This window comes from Microtus ochrogaster, unplaced genomic scaffold (genome assembly GCF_000317375.1).
Source record: "Microtus ochrogaster isolate Prairie Vole_2 unplaced genomic scaffold, MicOch1.0 UNK70, whole genome shotgun sequence".
Taxonomy (NCBI): domain Eukaryota; kingdom Metazoa; phylum Chordata; class Mammalia; order Rodentia; family Cricetidae; genus Microtus; species Microtus ochrogaster.
This window is the reverse complement of record NW_004949168.1, coordinates 1797749-1817139: the sequence shown is the minus strand read 5'-3', so window position 1 is coordinate 1817139 and position 19391 is coordinate 1797749. Positions and strand designations below refer to the sequence as shown.

Sequence of the window (19391 nt, the reverse complement as noted above, 5' to 3'; positions counted from 1 at the left end):
GTACTGGTAGGGTAAGTTGTTACCAACCCAGTTTGGTTTCCTTAGCTTTCTTTAGTTTTCCCACTTGTCAGCTGTCTTCAATACACTTCTGCTTGTCCCTCCTTTCTTTGGCAATGCATGGAGCAGCACGTGACCCTAACTAAAAGCCAAGTAGATACTTTCAGAGCGGAGAGTCAAAACCCTTTCCTTATGTGTTACTCAGTCTCCCCTCTCCTCCGCCCTATTGTCCTCCCTCCTCTGCCCTTTCACGTACATATATTCTAAAGACAGTCTTACTATGCAGACCTGGCTGGCCTGAAACTCACTGAGATCCACTTGTCTCTGCTTCCCAGGTACTGGGATTACAGACATATGCCACCATGGCCAGCACTTAAGTATTCCTTAATAGAAAGAGAAAACAGACTAAGACGCTTATCCCCCGCCACCAACCAAAGGCTCTCGTCCATAGCTTCTTTCCCCTATCTGTTTTTCCAGAAAGCTCTGTCTTTCTGATTGTTTATTATAATCTTATCAAGATACCTAGATATAACTTCCTCATTAATTTCTGGCTAACCAGTTTCAAAGTATCTCTTATTGTTACCATTACTGTCATTATTTTGTAGTGCTGGATACATAATCTACACTCCTAGATAAGACAAGCAATCTATCCCAAGCCCAAGTTCCATTATTCTACTTCACAAAGATTTTTAAAATATACTCATTTCCCACTCCTACTGCCTTAGATTGGATTCTTCATTGTCTCTTACCTAGATTATTACAATTTCTTGTATGTTCTGACACTCTTCAATCTTTATCTTCTATTTATTCATTTATAATATTGCCCAATGAACTTTCCAATATGTAAAACTGGGTATTATGCTGAGTTTTCCAAACTAAAATAATTTCCAGAGCTCTGATCACTTAAAGAATTAATGATGGCACACCTTTAATCCCAGTATATGAAACAGAGGCATGTGGACTGATACCTGAATGTTCCAGGCCAGCCTGGTCTATATAGAAGATTCCAGGCCAGCCAAGACCAAAGTAAGACCCCATCTCATCACAACCCCCCAAAAAACCTGACCAAATATTGGTACCATAAAAGTGGTATGACTTCACACACTGCATATATATGACAGCGAATAAAAACAACACATATAGAATATGGAGAGAGGTATATACAAAACAAGCCTCCAAACAAATACACGGCTGCAAATCTAATGAGAGCAAATAATACGCCACAAAGAGGAAAAGAGGGGCACATTGGGAAGTCAGTTTTTTAAAGAGATTGACGCTTAATGGAGAAGTTGAAATTGCTTAACAACAAAGCAGTTTGGGAGTGGGAACAGTGTACATAAGATACCTGAGAAGGAAAGGAGCTCAGAGTGTTAGCAGGCAGGCTACTTGGTAAGAGCACAGTAAGCAAGCACCATGTCAGCAGACCGAAGGCTACTAGGCAAGACCGCAGTGATTGAGCAGAGCTTAGGAGACTGAGGCGCCTTGAACACAGTGAGTGAGCAGAATGCCCAAAAGTAAGCTCAGTGAGATAAGGGCTGGTTCATATGTGGCTTATAAAGCTTGGTGTGAACTTCAGTAGTTTTCAAGGGTTATAGAAACTTCAGACAGAAAAATCGTATGAGTATATATTCACTTTTTAAAGGTTCATCCTGTCTGCTAGTAAAGAATAGACTGTGGCTTGAGTAGACATGACACAGTCTGTTACAGAGCTATTACATTAGACCAGAGTGACAGGCTGGTACAGTTTAATCCTCAGATAACACATGTTGCCATAGGTAAGTCTTACCCATTGCTAGGCCATTTCTGCTCATAGATCTTATCACAAAACTACATTTACAATGGCCTTTAACAATGTAGTTTCTGCTAAACACAACTGATATTTGACCACTAGAGAAGTTGTATGACTACATGGCAAACTATAGTACATGACCACCAAATAAAGCACCTCCTAATTTCTATCTCTGGGCTAGTCACCTTCACTAAATGGCATCACCATTCACCCATGCACTGAGGCCAAATCTGTGGGAGTTAAACTTAAATCTTCCCTTTCCTAAAACCATACATAAAATGAAGTACCAACTAAATAGGTATAATATTTAACATAAATCTATAGAAATTATTTTATGTGGCTAACTAAACATAAATCTGGCTACAATGTAATATGAGATGCTATAATTGTATCGTGTTTTATTACTCTGTATAAAGATAAAACATGGTTAATTCTGTAATTCTCAAATTCATTTACTCTATTTTTTCTTTTCTTCCCTCACACCATTTTCCACATTGTATTTTCCTTGATTTTTTTTTAACACAGATTTTTAATCTAACTCAAGGCAATTCTCTACATTGGTCTTATGAGTGCTGGGATTAAAGGCAAGAACTACCATGCCTAGCTTTATTTTTTAAGAAGAGGAAAGCAACAACAAAAAGAAAACAAAACATCTACTAACAATACATGCCACCAAAAGATTTAGAAATAAATTATTTAAGAATGAAAGTCAATTATTTAAGACTGAAAGTACAGAAGTTCTAATCTGGTTTTTGAATATTTTTCTAGGACAGTTACAATTAGACCTATTTCATACCAGATACTATAGAAATATTAATTTTTCACTCAATCAACAGTGAGCCTTCCTATGTACGTGACCTTTCAGCCTATCAAGTCTTACGGATTTCATGCTTATTCATTTTTTTAAAAAAAATTGTGAAATCTATTAGCTACTCATTTGCCCTCTTCAATTGAGATAGCTGAAGTCAAGCTGGTGAGATGGCTCAGCGGTAAAGATGTTTGCAGCCAAGTCCGACCTCAGTTCAATCCCTGGAACCCATTCAGGAGACAGAAAGATCTGACTCCTGAAAATTACCCCCGGATCACTCACTACTCAGGATTGCACCATGTCATGAACCCCTGATATACATACATACCACCTGTAAATATATAAATAAATAATTTAAAGTTATTTTTTGGGGGCTTAGTATCACTAACATTATTCTGTCACAAAGTGCTTAGAGTACTTTAGAGAATTGAGTTAACATAGTAAGTTCTTTGCCTTAATTTTCAAGAAAGTCCTAAAGTACTTCTTACAGTCTTCCTTTCTGGATCCTTCTTTTCATGAACCTCTTCTTTGTCAGAATGTTGTCCTTTTCCAATTCCTCTCTGTACTGTATCAGATCTGCTAGTAATAAAGCTTGACCAATAAACCTGTGATTACATCGAGTTCTCCTTAAGCCTTTGCTTCTTCAAAAAACTACCAGTGGAAGTGCAAGAGGTTTACCTGCTGGTGGCCCAGCATTTTTCAGTATAACTTTGGGTTTTTAAATACATTTTTTTTTTTTTTTGGTTTTTCGAGACAGGGTTTCTCTGTGGTTTTGGAGCCTGTCCTGGAACTAGCTCTGTAGACCAGGCTGGTCTCGAATTCACAGAGATCCACCTGCCTCTGCCTCCCAAGTGCTGGGATTAAAGGCGTGCGCCACCACCGCCCGGTTCTTAAATACATTTTTATTGATATTTATTGAGCTCTACATTTTTCTCTGCTCCCCTCCCTGCCTCTCCCATCTCCCCTTCAGTCCTCCCACAAGGTCCCTATGCTCCCAATTTACTCAGGAGATCTTGTCTTTTTCTACTTTCTATTTCCCATGCAGATTAGATCAATGTAAGTCTCTCTTAGTGTCCACATTGTTGTCTAAATTCTCTGGGATTGTGGTTTGTAGGCTGCCTTTCTTTGCTTTATGTTTAAAAACCACCTATGAAGCCGGGCGGTGGTGGCGCACGCCTTTAATCCCAGCACTCAGGAGGCAGAGGCAGGCGGATCTCTGTGAGTTCGAGACCAGCCTGGTCTACAGAGCTAGTTCCAGGACAGGCTCCAAAGCCACAGAGAAACCCTGTCTCGAAAAACCAAAAAAAAAAAAAAAACAAAAAAAACAAAAAAAAAAAACACCTATGAGTGAGTACATGTGATAACTGTCTTTCTGTGTCTGGGTTACCTCACTCAATGTTTTCTAGCTCCATTCATTTTCCTGCAAAATTCAAGCTCTCATTATTTTTTTCTGCTGTGTATACTCCAAACTTTGGGTTTATAAGCATAAAAGCTTAAAATTAAAAGCATCAGAGCTGAGTGGGGTGGAAGCATGCCTGTAGTCCCAGCACTCAGGAAGAAGGCTAAGCAAAACCACTGGCAGTTCAAGGCCAACCTGGGCAACATATAAGACCTTGTTTCAAAAAGCAAAACAAAACAACAGAAACAACAACAAAAAAAATCAACCTATCTTGAGTTTCACCACCAGTTAAGTATGACACAAACCCAAGTGTCATTACCATAGCAACCTAGTAATTTGAAATATTACTATGTTCAAATAACTTCTAATGAACAATGGGGCAATATGCTAATCTTAAACCACAGTTCTATATGATCTTATGATATACAGTTTAAGAAAAATTTTATCTTCTATTCATTACAAACTATTGAAGGAGAGACTTCAGAGTTGTTATAAAATGTTGAAGGCAGAAATAAGCTTACACAGAACATAATTTGTTCAAGCCATGACAGCTTTTTGTGCACAATACCACACAAGATAATTTAGTCCATAAAATACTAATGAAGACCATAATCAAAATGATATGCTAAGCAAAAGCAAGAAAGAACTTTGTTTATGCATTGCAATAAAACTATGGATGGATGGGCATAGCGCATCTCCTGTTGCACGCACCCTGTTGCTCATCAAGTGACATGGATCCGAGCTGTTTGTTAACCACAGAAGAAGGAGAATCTGAAACAAAAATGAGATTTCAACTTAAAAGTAAGCAGCAGAAAACTGCACAGCACTGTCACGATAATCTCTACACTTAAGAAACAAATGTATAAGGGTGGGGAAGACGAGTAAGTACTGTGGCGTGTTTTCCAAGCAGCGAGTAAGCAGGGTCATGTGCTTAAGATGTTATTCCGGGCAAGCATTTAGCAATTTTGAGTCTGAGTTGAGAAAATATTCTACTTCCATGCACACACCTTTAATCAAATTCATCTAGCACAGATATAAGGTGCCAGATAGATAATCAGAAACAGGGTATTTCCTCTAAACAGAAGATACCTTGCCTTTCTTAAATTCCCTCATCAGCTCTTCAGATGGCTTTCATCCTGTTTTGGGAGGTTCAAAGCATGAAATGAAATGCTCACTAGACACTGTGAGATGTTGCTTGCTATACCATGAGCTGAAGGAGTCAGGATGTTTAACAAAAAGTGGTTTGTAGAGAAAACAGGCAATGAATTAAATACCTTCAAAGAAACATGTAACTTTAAAAACTCTATGGTACATTGTGCATAATGAAACTATACTCTGTGAAAGCTTAGGCTTCTTTAGAGGGTACCTGGCAGAAAAAGAAAAGCAAGAAGAAAGCTTAATGGTCTGTGCTTTCTACTTTCTACTTTGGCTTCAAACAGTACAACCCTATTTTGATCTTTTGGATACACTGGGTCTTCATGTGAGAATTTATTTCATTATTGGGTTCTAGCCTTTAGGAAACACTGGAATAAAGGACTGCAATGGAAAAGGCATTTGCCTGGTGTTAACAAGTCTTAATTCTAATAATCAGCAACATTTCTAGGCAGATTCTTTCTCCCTATCAGCCCATGGCTATCGTACCTTAACAAAATTATTGGAGAATGTATGTTATACATCCCTTGTCTAAAACAAAACAAAACAAAAAACCTGAAAATGCAAAATCCAAAATGTTTTGAGTGCTGACATGACCCAAGTAGAGAATTTTATTGCTGACCTATGGTAGAATGCAATCAGAATATATATACATTAAAAACACTGCATAAAATTACCTCTGATATTTGCATCAAATGTACAGAAAGCACAAATGAATTTCCTGCTAAGCCCTGAGTACTTCCCCCAGACACCTTATTAGGTATATGCAACTATTCCCCCAAAATGCTACTTCTGATCCCAAGCATTTTTGGACAAAGCATGCCTACTATAGAGGAGCCCCAGTGCCCCAGTAGAGCTACAGCAAAAGGGAAAAGTGTGGGTAACAAACATGGCTTTACTTCAAGTGTGAAAATGGTCCCTCATTTCTAAGATCTTCTGCCCTAGTTCTTAGTGAATGTTGTTCATGTCTCACTGAGCACTAGCTATGATCCTAACGACATTTCATTTCCTTCAAACAGGTGTTAAGTACAGATCATCCTTAGCTGAATAGGTAAGGGAAATTTCCCAATACACCCTGGTTTCATACCAAATTTACACCATTTGATTGCTTTCATTTGAAGACTGAAGCCTGCTACCAGCATCATTTCTACTAACCTGAAGTCTTCCATATTCTAATATCATACCAGTTTGCTCAGAGAAATTGATAAACCATGACATTATTCTAAAGTCTGAAGCTTTTATTCATCCTTATCTATCATCTCTTCACGGTAATATTTGGTTAAGTTCTTTACTACACAAAAAGGAAAGCGGGAATGGTGGTGTTCACTGGTTCCTTAACCCACCATACTTTTCACTTTAAAATGATTTCTCATTGATTCATTTTAGATCTAATATTGCCACCCACATTATTTTGAAAATCAGGCAGTTAAGTCTTTAGAAGTAAAGTTATATCTTTCAAAGCAAAAAAAGCGCCAATTGATTAAACATTGGAAAAACTCTGTAAGAGTCTTTTACAAAATACAGTTCGCCCCTCTGGATTCATTACACATTTCTCCATGCTCCCCTTTAATAATTAAAAGCTCCAAGACAACGCTAAGGCCACTAAGACATGCACTTCACAAATATTGTTTTTCTACATTATGGAATGCATAAATCTTCTTGAAGTAAGATGTATCTTGCTCTTTTAATAAAATTTAGAAAGTATCACTAAAATACACACTAATGAAGATCTTTAATGCTATCGTCTCCACAAACCTGTACTTTAGTCTGACAGTATTTAAAACAATGAAGCTTACATTAAACCAACAACAGAATCCATTATAAATTAAAACATTTTTGTTATATTGCTTTAGCCTGTAACAATTGTGTATCTCTAAGAATTATTTGTTATTCTTATTACTTAAAATTTTTCCCTGACTGCTCTTTGGACTGGATAGGGAGAGGGAGGGGGAGTGGGGGAATGGGGAGGGAAATGGGAGGAGGTAGAAATTGTTAATTAAAAAAAAAGAAAAGAAAAAAATTCAAATTACATTTTTATTGGCTTTATGTACTTGTCTATTGTGTGTGGGTATGCACATGCTACAGCTAGCTCATACTTGGAAGTTAAAAGACAACTTTTGGGAGTCAGTTCTCTCCACCATGTGAGTCCTGAAGATTGAACTCCAGTTGTCAGGCTTGGTATCGGGCTTTACCCACTGAGGCATCTTGCTGGTCCAAAATCTTTTAAAGGCTAATGTTTATGACTCTTTGCCTATTGAATTTACTTTATGTGCCATCTTGGGAACATGCAACTCCTTTTAGAATTATTATTTTTCTGTAACATAAATATGTTAAGTAACATGCTTTTCTAATACTAAGTGTTCATAAATGCCTATAACTCCTGTTACAGAAATACTTCCAAATATTAACATAATAACCAACAGAATAACAAGTAACAACAAAAATGTAAGAAGCTTAAATTCATTGCTGCAACTGTTTGTCTATTCTACTCCATATTTATGTGAGATGTTTTAGAAGGCTTTATTACAAAATAAAAATCAGAATGTATTGTCCACTACTAAAAGCAATATGGCAAGTCAACACATTTAAAGTATTTTAAATTATATTATTGTAAAGGTTGAAATAAATATTAAGTAACAGTTCATTCGGTACTAAACGCAATGTCATTTACTGTGTATTTCTTCCAAATTTGCAGTTTGGTAAGAAAATCCTTAAGTCCTTTAAACACCAGAACGTTTTTAATTGTAGAAAATCAAAAAAAGATTATAATCTAACATATAACAAGACTTCTTCAGCCATATTTCCTGGGTTTGAATGACTTTTACTCACTAATATTGTAACCCTGGGCAAATTATTTCAATTGTCTTGAGTCTCATTTCTAAATCTATTAAAGGGATGCAGTATTCTTTCAATGAGATGATCCCTGTAAGCTACATAACATACAGGGAAACGTGAGTTCATTTAACTACTAGCTGCTGTTTTTCAGTGCTGTGGTACTGACTGAAAAAGAATGATGTGAAATTGTCTTCAAACTATGGAATATATACTCATTTAATTACAGTTTAAAATCCTAAGATTCACTACTGTTTTCCTTAGGACTCAAACACTTAAGGTAATTAACAAAGGATTTCAGAATTAGGTCAATATCATGCCTGATTTATTAATGTACAAAGCCTAAAACATGATCCAATGCAAACATCTCAGAAGTGCTACCCTGGCTGTCACTGTGAGCATTGTGGGGAGGCTGACAGTACATAGGGCCTGCTTGCACAGGACATGTTAAATGCTGATTTTTCCAATATGGCTCAGTTTTGAAAAGCCCCTTTTAAAAAATAATCATCAATGTTTTATACCCTTTTGGGGTATAAAAGTTACTTTTTTTCCAATCAGCAAAACCGTGCCATAAAGTGAAAAAACAGTTCCTACCTGACCCTTTCTAGGCTGGCTCCATGCTCCAGTGCGGCTCTGTGGTGGTTGGGCCAGGACCAGTAGAATCCACAGGGTGTTGTCACTCTGAGCAGGAGCCAGCAACCCATGACTTCAGGGGACCTGAAATGGAAAAAAAAAAAAAAGACCTGGGCTTTAAATTAGCCATATACAGAATGCCTTTGCTGCAGTTATTTTGGACATTCATTTGACAAATGTACAAACAGCCCTCAGAATCCTCAATACTGTCTACTTTAAATGGTCTTGCTATAAAAACGTTCTGAGGAAAAAATATACTATAAATAAGACGTAGTCTCTTGCAAATATTAAGAACTATATATTTAGCTATCCTGTCTCTATGCAATTCTGTTAACTGGGGTATACTACACTACCTAAATATATATTATAAATAAGATGGCACTCTCTCACAAGTATTAAAAACTATATATACACATTATCTATCACATCTCTATGCCATCTGTTATGTAGGGTAGCTACAGTACTTAAATAAACTGGTAACTGGGAAACTCAGACAATAGCCAAATGAATTACCCAAGGTTCATTCTTGTCATAAGGTAAGAGACAGAAATTCAACTAGTCTCAGACCCAGATAATGAGATAAAGAAAAAGTTTTCTTTTTAGGATTAAAAAAATGCCTCAAAACCTGACTGAGTTTTATTCCTAGGACCCATACAGCGGAACTGATCCCTTGCGAGTTGTTCTCTAACCTATACACATACGCTATAGCAACCTCCACCCCCTAGACAGACAAATATAATTTCAAAATGATCAGCCTGACTATTGGTGACACATGCTTGTAATCTCAGCACTCAGAAGGATGAAAGGCTTGGACAACAAGTTCAAAGCCAGCCTGGGCTAGGCAGCAAAAGCATATCTCAAACTAAACAAACCACAAACAAACAAATAAACCAAACTTTATGACTACTTCAACACGTAGAAAGATGAGACAGGATGCCACAAGTTTAAGAACACCTTGGTACTCAAAACACTGCCAACAACAACAAAATCACTGACTTGTAGTAAGTTATGTTGCATTTCCTAAGAGCTTAGAAAATAAGTTATAATCTAATCCCTAAATGATTTACAGTATACTAATATACTTCCTGACTTCTAGACAAAACTGAACTTCAAAAAAACTAAGACAGGAGAGAGAGCTCAGTGGTTAAGAGCACTTGCTGCTCTTGCAGAGGCCTGTGATTGGGTTCTCCGCACCCATATGGTGGTCACAATCCTCTGCAACTCTAGTTCCAGGGGTTCTAATGCCCTCTTCTGGCTTCTAATAGCATTGCAGCATATTGTGCAAACATATACATAAAATAAACACATCTTTTAAAATCTAAAAGTATCGTAAAGTAATAGATTCTAAAATTGAAAACTGAACTTTTAAATTTATCTCTGAAGGATTATCATTTGTAGTTGTCAAAACTTTTTTTTTTTTAAGGAGAGATGGCTGGAGGGATGGTTCAGTGGTTAAGAGTGTATACGACTACAGCAGAAGACCCAAGTTCGGTTCCCACCACCTATGTTGGACAGCTCACAAGCACCTCAAACTCCAGTTCCATGGGGGTCTGGCACCTTAGTCCTGCACACATGTGCAGATACCCACATACAGACACAAACATACACATAATTAAAAATAAGAAAAATAAATCTTAAATAAAAACCTACTTTTATAGTTGGTTGGTCCATATTCTATTTCAGAGCTGAGGAACTATGGGTTAGCATGAAGAGCAAGCTAAATTCAAACAGTTTTACATTTACATCTGAATGATTGTTTTTTTTTCCCTTCTGTGACCCTGTGAATTCAATCGCTGCTAGATTCCCAGTCCATTTGCATTTTAAATCAGAACTTCCACATAAAACTCTGATGAAAGACTTACAGCTGAGCCTTTCTGCCTTCAGTAAAAGAGAACCTTCTTGTGGCACTGCAGGACCAAATCCAGGGCCTTATGCATACTAAGCAATTGTCCTACCACTAAGCTATGTCCCAAGCTCTAACTCTTTTTATATGATTTATTTTAAACAACAATTTAAAAGTGAAGTTGACATTATTTGGTGTTTCAAAATGATGAAATAAATATTGCCAGTGTGGTGGTGCATATCTTTAATCACAGCCCTTGAGGAGAGAGAGAGAGAGAGAAAAGATTGACTAATATATAATATTCCCTGTGATTATGAGTCTGAGTCCTTCCCATACCATGAAACTTGTAGATTATTATTTCTGCAAAGTGACTTGTTCTAAACTTTTACTTAGAAACTAGGTATTATTGGTTCACTTTTCACAGCCTTTCACAGAATTCTCTTGACTTCTATGTTTTAAAAAGAGAAGAAAATATCTGCCAGTCAATGAAATGATTCAGAAACTTTCTACTTTCACAATTTCTTGAATCTAAGTCTTGTATCTTTTGAACACCTTATATCTAAGAAATTTAAATAAGTGGAAAGACAATGGAAGTACCATTTGTTGGCAGTATCATAACTTATTTAAATGTACTTTATTGTTATCGTACCTGTACCTATGGTATGTGTGTAAGTACAAGCACACATACCATAGCACACAGAAGGTCAGAGGTTAACTTTTAGGAGTCAGCCTTCTCCTTCCCACAGTGTGACCTCAGAATTAAACTCAGGTCACCAGGCTGACATGGCCCTCTCCTTTACCCACTGAGCCATCTGCTGGCCCCTTATAATTTACTGATAGGCAAAACACATCATGAAAAACATACCTTTTATATTTAAGAAACTAACAAACTAAAATCAAATATACTAATTTTGATACCTTTGTCAAAACAGAATAAGCCTTGGTTTTATGACTTTAATAAAGAAATATCATGTTTATTTCGCTTTCTGACTCTAACATTTTCATGATTGTCTGCTCCTCAATAAGGAAAGCACACTTGATCTAGCATAGGCACAATTAGCATACAGTTAACCACTACAGGGTCTTTAGTTTTAGACAATTTCATAAGGACTTTAGGTACCACAGCACAAACACCTTGAACTTCACCTGGGAACAGATCACATGTGGCCCGATCAGCAGGGTTCAGGATAAGCTAGCATTGCTGGAGGCCATACAGTAACAAAGCTCATGACCATTCTGAGTGCTTCTAAGCACTATCCCCAGGAGAAAAAAAATAAAGCTAATTTTGTCACTTTTCTATCCTGATAGTAGTAACATCTATTATAAGAAAATGGATCAATTACTGTCAACACACACACACACACACACACACACACACACACACACACACAAATGCATCTAACAGTTAAGTATAAGGGTTTAAAATTTTTTATTTATCTTGTTTTGTGTGTGTGGTTTTTTTGTCTACATGTATTTATGTGTACCACATACATGCCTGGTGTCTGTAAAGGTAAGAGGGTGTCAGATCCCCAGGAACTGGAGTTATAAACAGTAGTGAGATACCATATGTGTGCATGGAATTGAACCTGGGTCCTCTGCAAATGAATCCAGTCCATTAAGCCATCTCTCTAGCTCCAAGAGAAGGTTTTAATAATTGTTAATTAATTAAAAATTATCTTTTTGCTAAATTTCATAATTTTCCTTCTATATTTTTGTAACATATATTTTTAAATGAAAAAAAATTTGCCTTAAGCCAACTCATCTTTCCTCACAACCAACGCTTTTTTAAGTGGCAAAGAAAACAGACTTTATGAACAGTTATCAACAGGCTTTTAGTTCCTAATAACATTTCTAGAACAGAGTAAGGCAGAAGTAGCACTAGCACATGAACACAAGGCATGCTACAGATTGAAGTTTATTAAGGGTTGGGATATAGCTTAGTTTGTAGAGTGCATGCACAAAGCCCTGGGTTCCTTCTCCAAAACTATATGAACTAGGTGTGGTGGCACATTCTTGTAATCCCAGCATCTTAGAGACAGACACAGGAGTACTAGAAGTTCATGTTTACCCTCAGCTGCAAAGAGTCTGAGGCCTGCCTGGGCACAGGAGACCATTGCTCAAGGGCAAAACAACCAAGCAAAACAACTAAGATGCCTTACTTACATGAATGCTATGATAAACACATAAGTACTCATAAAATACTTCCCTTTCAGGTGAGGAGATCACTGTACACGGAGTGATAGCACCAAGGAATTCAAACACTGGACCATGTGGGCCTTAGAGGGCCAAGAAAATTGGTTAGTAAGAAAGAGAAGAGAATGCTTCTCAACTTCACAGTTGGTAAGCCAGAGCTCCTTAAGTATTACCACCGGTAATAAATTGGCTTCCAGACTTAGTACAAGTTAATTAGAAAGATATGTGGAATGAGAGGATAGCATCCTATTATTTCACAAAACCCATATAATCACTTTACATTGTTTGTTTGCTTCTGAGGCAAGGTCTCACTGTGTAGCCCTGGTTTGCCTGGAACTTACTATGTAGGCCAGACTGGTTCTGAACTATCTGCCTGTCTCTGCCCCTTGAGTGCTGGGGTTAAAGGCATGCACTATCACACCTGACACCACTCTTAAGTTTTTGACTAAAAGAAAACCTGCTTCAATTTTCAAATTTTTGAAACTTTATATAAAAGATAAATAAGCCTCAACTTACTTTTATAAAACTCACAATGTATTTTCTTCCTCATATAGTTTTGCTTCATATTAAAGTTCATTTTACCATTTGATTTATTGCTAAATTTTGGTATCTTAAAAAATATCTCTGTCTATACATAAGGGACTGGCAAAATGAGCCAGCTGATAAAGTAACTGACTACCTCCAGCCTAACAGTCTGAGTTTAGTCCTCAGAATCTGCACAGTGGAAAGAGAACTGTTACAAAATTTCATCTGTCTTCCATGTGGCATGCTTGCATGTTTGTGCACAGGCACACACACACGATCAATCAAATTAAAAAGACATATATATATATATATATATATATATATATATATATATCAAGGCATTTTATTTTCCTTTTTATTGGTTTTTGCTTTTAAAACATCCTAGGCTATATATAGTACTGTATGTAGTATAAATTCATAGTTAGTAAATTGTTTTATTAATGTATACCATTATTGTAATCTGATCAAATAGTCTTGTTAAATTTTCTTGTTTTAAGTATAGAAAAGATCTCCCCCAGGGGAAAATATCTGAGCATTTTTGCCTGACTTTCTTTCCATTAACATAGCATGGAATAACAAATCAAGCCCCCTAAATTTGTTCCAAATACCACATGTATATTACAGAGGCTTAAATTTATTATTAACAAATGCACTATGGTTACCATTGCTGGAACAGATATTTATAATACATAGGTTGACTAATTCTGTACCATAAATAGTACAAATTAATTCCAAGTAATTAAATCAGAGTTTTCAGTGTAATTAACACCCAAACTCATTACTCCTTAGAGCGGCAAAGCAAAATATATCAAAGTTATTATAAATTCATTAGTATGAGAACTTAGGCACATTTTTGTTCCCTAATGTACATTTTAACACCTTCTATAATACCTTCACAGTATGATATAGTGTACCTATTTTTCATCTTGATAAACTTTTATGCTGTACCTTTCATTATTCTTAAGAAGTGTTAATTAAAAGAATTGGAGTGCTAATATAAGTAGCACTGACTATTACTATATAATATCAGAATTTGACAGCTCAAGAACAGGAAACTGAGATCATAAAGTACTTTTGCTGCTCTATATACAGAAGTTGATTATAGCAGTGATAAGAAAATATTGAAAGAAATCAAATAATAACAGAAGGGAATGACTGAGTGAGCATGCGAGTGTGGTCAAATAATTCCTAGGTCTGTTTAAAATAACTGACTAAGTACAGACTTAAAAAACTAAGAGCCAAGAGTCTACAAGCATAGGTTCATTTTAGCATATAGGAAATTTCTACAAAAATATCAAAGCAGGTATGAAATTCAGTAGATTTATTAGAAAGTACTTCAACAGCTTTACAAGTAATAAACATCTTCCCTTTCCAAATAGATTTACAGTAAGATAAAGCACTGTTGTAGATTCACACCTCTGGGAAATGCTTCTGTCAATCTGCCCCTCAAACAGCAGATGTTAAACACCATTATAATGCCAGGAAGGGAAGGAAAAGCTGCAAGCACATTAGGTTCCCATTTGAATGGGAGGGGAAACACTGAACTACACATAGCAGTATTAGAAAGCAACTGTGGAAGCTGTTTAAGCACACTTGACATCAATAACCTGAAGCTCGAGGGTCCCGTGAAGAGCCCTCATGAGGAGACTGATCGGAAGTGGAAGTGGAAGGCTGATGCTGGGCCTGTGCTAGCTCTTGCTGCCTCTGCTGCTCAGCCTTCTTAAGCCTCAGCTGCTGCAGGCGCTTACGGAGCAAAGCTATCTCAGGCCCCCTTAAAAATTCTGACACAGATAGGAAAAGAAAGAAGAGAGTAACACGACAAAAAATAGTATAAAATTGATTATACATTTAAAAAGGGAAAAGATTAAATAAGACATGTTTCAAAGAGAAATACTAAAAACAAATTACTGATAAAAAAGACATTAAATTATGAAACAATACTATACACATACAACCAAATGTTTCGCTTTAATTTAATGAATTAGACGCATAATTTCTACAAATATTCAAGTAGCCATATTAATGAAAACGAAGTCCTCCATAAACAACACCATTTGCTTTACTTGTGGTGTCCACTCCGTATTATGGTCCATGGACTGAACACAGGCTAAGCATGTACTTGCTCACTGCACTACAGACTTCACCTGTAAGATTCTAAACCAAACATTCAAGTTTCTATCATTTTCTCTTTGTACAGAAGATAAAACAGAAATGATAGCTATAAAATTTTAATGTAAATAATCTAAACAAAAAAAATTTAAGTTACTTTACTAATTTCAGTCAGAAAATTAAAATTCAATAAAAGGAGTAAACAGTTATGTATTTGGAAACAATTCTTAGAATTCAGTAGATCTTTTACAATGCAAGTTGTATGTCATAGCCTTAAAATGTTCCTTTTTACCTTTTCTATTTTAGTTCAAAATGATTTACACAATATTTTATTAATCTTTTCTAAGGAAATAATCCAGGCAAAAAGAAAAATTACATGAAATTCTGTCAAGAGGTAGCTATTATATGTGAAGTTTCAGGGACAATAAAACATTGAGCAAAATAATTCCTATCCCTATGGAGTTTACGTTCTGAGGGAAAATAGACATCTGTGACTGTACAGACACATTCACAGAGATCTGTGCACGAATGTGCCCCCTGGGTAACTGCTGTAGTAAACTAGTATGGAAGGCCTTGAAGATAGGGAATACGGAGAGACTGGTATTTGGTGAACAGTCCTTAGGAACGTCTTCTGAGCTGCTCACTGAGCAAGAGCCTCATGGACACGAGGCAGTAAGCTACACAGCTATCATGAGAAAGCTGTTCCAGTAGGAGGGAATGCTCAGGGGAAATACACGAGATGAGAGACAAAGGCAGCATGTTTGCTAATGTCTAGACAGAATGAAATAGGTTGAGCCTAGGCAGAAGGAAAAGAAGCTGCCATTTGCTACAGTGAAGAACAACAAAGAAAGAACAATTCATTCTGGAAAGAACTAAAAGCCATCCAAGTGGAGAATGCAACCAAACAATGGATGTCAGAGTCAAGAATTCCTAACAGAAATTTGGATGTCATTTAAGATGAAACTTCAAGGCCCCTCATGAAAGATAAGAACTGAGTCCTGGGGAATTTTAATATTAAGAGGAAGAATCCAGGGATAGGGCGGGCACAACTGAGGGACCAAAGTACTGTAGGTAAAGTGATAAAAGTGTGTCCACAGATGATAGAAACAGTCAAAGGATGGAGCAAGCCACTCTGCCACTGTTTCTAATATACGCCAGCAAAGGATACTGCTATGATGTACTGATATGAGGAAAACCAGACCGTAGCAGGTTCAACAAGTGGGGGCAATGAAGCAGAAAGAGAAAGCATATATACTCTGCAGAAGTGCTGAATGTTAGGAGCAGGGGGAGGGGTAGATGATGGTGAGGAAGAAAAGTCAAAGGGAACTTTGTGTGTGTTTTAACTGACGAGAAAGTTTGTGCTGCTAGAATATGTTTAATTAAGGAGAAGGAAAAGATAATACATGAACAGAAGTAAGCAAGAGCTGGAGAGATGCTCAGTGGTTAAGAGCACTGACTGCTCTTTCAGAGGCCCTAGGTTCAATTTCCTGCACCCACATGGTAGCTAACAACTGTCTGTAATCCAAGATCGGACACCTCACACAGACACACATGCTGGCAAAGCACCAATGCACATAAAATAAAAATATTTTTAAAAAAAAGAAGCAGACAAGTGCAAGATGGGTGTCCTTGAGCAGACCAGGGACATGGAGGAAAATTAGCTCTCAGTAATGGAAGCACATACAAATCTTCTCAGTAATACAACAAATTACATTTCAGCCTCTTATGCAATGTTTTTGTTGTTGTTTGGAGAATCAAGCACGCTTGAGTAATTAATCTCTTATTACTGTGACTTCTGTTTATAAAGAATTGTCTTCAACCCACTAATTAAGAGTTAAGGAACAGTTCTGGAGTGAGGTAATCCAGACGCGAAAAACAAATACTAGGTATGTATTCTGTTATATGTGTACATTAGGTTAAGTCAGTGATAAGCAAGCGACAATCAACAGAACCACAGAGGTTAGGTATAAAGTAAGGGACTAAAGGAGATGGACAGACCTCACCAGAAAGGGGAAATAGAATACACAGCTATGGATTAAGGGGACCGGAATGGATCAAGCAGGGATGGAGAAGGAAGATGGAGAGAAAGGAGAGACTATAGTGAGAGACAGCTAAAATTAAGGGCCATTTGAGTGGTAGTATGGAAACCTAATACAATAGAAGCTTCCTAAAATAGATACATATTATATATGTATTTCATCTATCTATCTATCTATCTATCTATCTATCTATCTATCTATCTATCTATCTATCTATCTATCTGTCCAAATAGGAGTGGCGGGGCTGCGTCCCCGGCCGCCTGCTAGCTTATGCCCCGAAATAACAACACACAGATTGTATTAATTTAAACACTGCTTGGCCCTTTAGCTCTGGCCCTTACTGGCTAATTCTGATATCCCGGTCAACCCATCTCTAATAATCTGTGAGCACCGGTCTTACCGGGGAGATTCTAGCCTACGTCCATCCTGGGTAGGAGCTTCATCGCGTGTGTCTGCCCGGGAGCGGGGCATGGCGTCTCTCTGAGGCGTCTGCCCCTGAGAGGAGAGCTGTTGAGTCTGAGCTCACTTCCTCTTCCTCCCAGCATTCTGTTCTGTTTACTCCACCCACCTATGTTCTAACCTATGAGGGCCAGCCAAGCAGTTTCTTTATTTTTTTTAACCAATGACCTTTCTCCATCATCCATCTATCTATCTATCTATCTATCTATCTATCTATCTATCTATCTATCTATCTATCTATCCCCCCATATATATATATACATATATATATATACATATACATATACATTTATCATCTTCATACATATACGAAGACAATCTAAACAAATTTGCCAAATAATAGAAGAGACAGAGCCCCAACTGGACACCTCTTGTCAACAAATGAAGTTTCCAGTACTGGGATTGGGCTACATCTAATTGAATTGTTCACCAAAATCCTTAAACAATCCAGACTATTGCAAAGACCACAGGTTGTTCTCCACAAACTGATGACAAGGTCCTATTGCTGAAAAAAACACCTGCACAACTCATTGAATACAGAGAAGTAAAGTTGGACCCTATTTAGAGCCTTCGCCCCTAGTGGCTAGTGTTCTTGGCACTGGAAGGCACCTTGTATGGTACTGAAGGAGAAACATAAACACTAACCCAGCTACAAACTCTCTGATCTACAATGGTGTCCTGCCTACAAAATATGTTAGTTCAATGGTGGCACAAAGTTTGTGGGAATGACCAACCAAAATCAGATTTGACTTAAGGCCCACTCCGTGAGATGGAAGCCATATCAGATGTTGTTTGGATGACCAAGAACCTGAGAATAGACAGCCCAAAGACCCAGAGGAAAACCAAATACTACTGTTCTACTAAAGGAATGTATCAATAAAATGAGTACTAATGATATTCTGCTATACTCATAGATCAGTTCCTTGCTTAGTCACTATCAGGGACGCTTCCTTCTGCAGCAGATGGGAACGAATACAGAGACCCACAGCAAAACAGTATGCTGGGAGAGAGAAGGGACTTCAGAATGTTCAGCCATAAATGGAATGTTCCCATCATCCCTCCCTCAGGGTTCAGGGACCTCGTAGAAGAGGGAAGGCACAGAGACAGGAGTGTAGTCCCTGGGAATCTGGGAAAGCACAGGGACAGGAGTGTAGCTCCTGGGAATCTGGGAAGGCACAGGGACAGGAGTGTAGTCCTTGGGGATCTGGGAAGGCACAAGGACAGGAGTAGTCCCTGGGAATCTGGGAAGGTACAGGGACAGGAATGTAGTTCCTGAGAATCTGCGAGGCACGGAGGCAGGAGTCTAGTCCCTGGGAATCTGGGAAGGTATGGAGGAGTGTAGTCCCTGGGAATCTGGGAAGGTATGGAGGAGTGTAGTCCCTGGGAATCTGGGAAAGTATGGAGAAGGAGCGTAGTCCCTGGGAATCTGGGAAAGTATGGAGGAGTGTAGTCCCTGGAAATCTGGGAAGGCACAGGGACAGGAGTGTAGTCCCTGGAAATCTGGGAAGGCACAGGGACAGGAGTGTAGTCCCTGGGAATCTGGGAAGGTATAGAGGAGTGTAGTCCCTGGGAATCTGGGAAGGTATAGAGGAGTGTAGTCCCTGGGAATCTGG

General features: G+C 37.7%; 1 protein-coding gene across 5 annotated transcripts in view; it reads right to left on the bottom strand.

Moving 5' to 3' along the window:
* Positions 1-19391, bottom strand: part of Dcaf6 (DDB1 and CUL4 associated factor 6) — a 118007-nt gene that overhangs the window by 39959 nt on the left and 58657 nt on the right. For 3 of the 5 annotated variants that reach the window (XM_013354808.2, XM_026777519.1, XM_013354807.2), the window contains exon 11: positions 4705-4764. The exons of 1 other annotated variant lie outside the window; for it this stretch is intronic. In XM_013354808.2, coding sequence (XP_013210262.1) covers positions 4705-4764 — 60 coding nt within the window. Of the gene's footprint in view, positions 1-4704; positions 4765-14778; positions 14953-19391 lie in introns of all 5 variants that reach the window. One more of the 5 variants, XM_013354809.2, reaches the window with a different exon arrangement.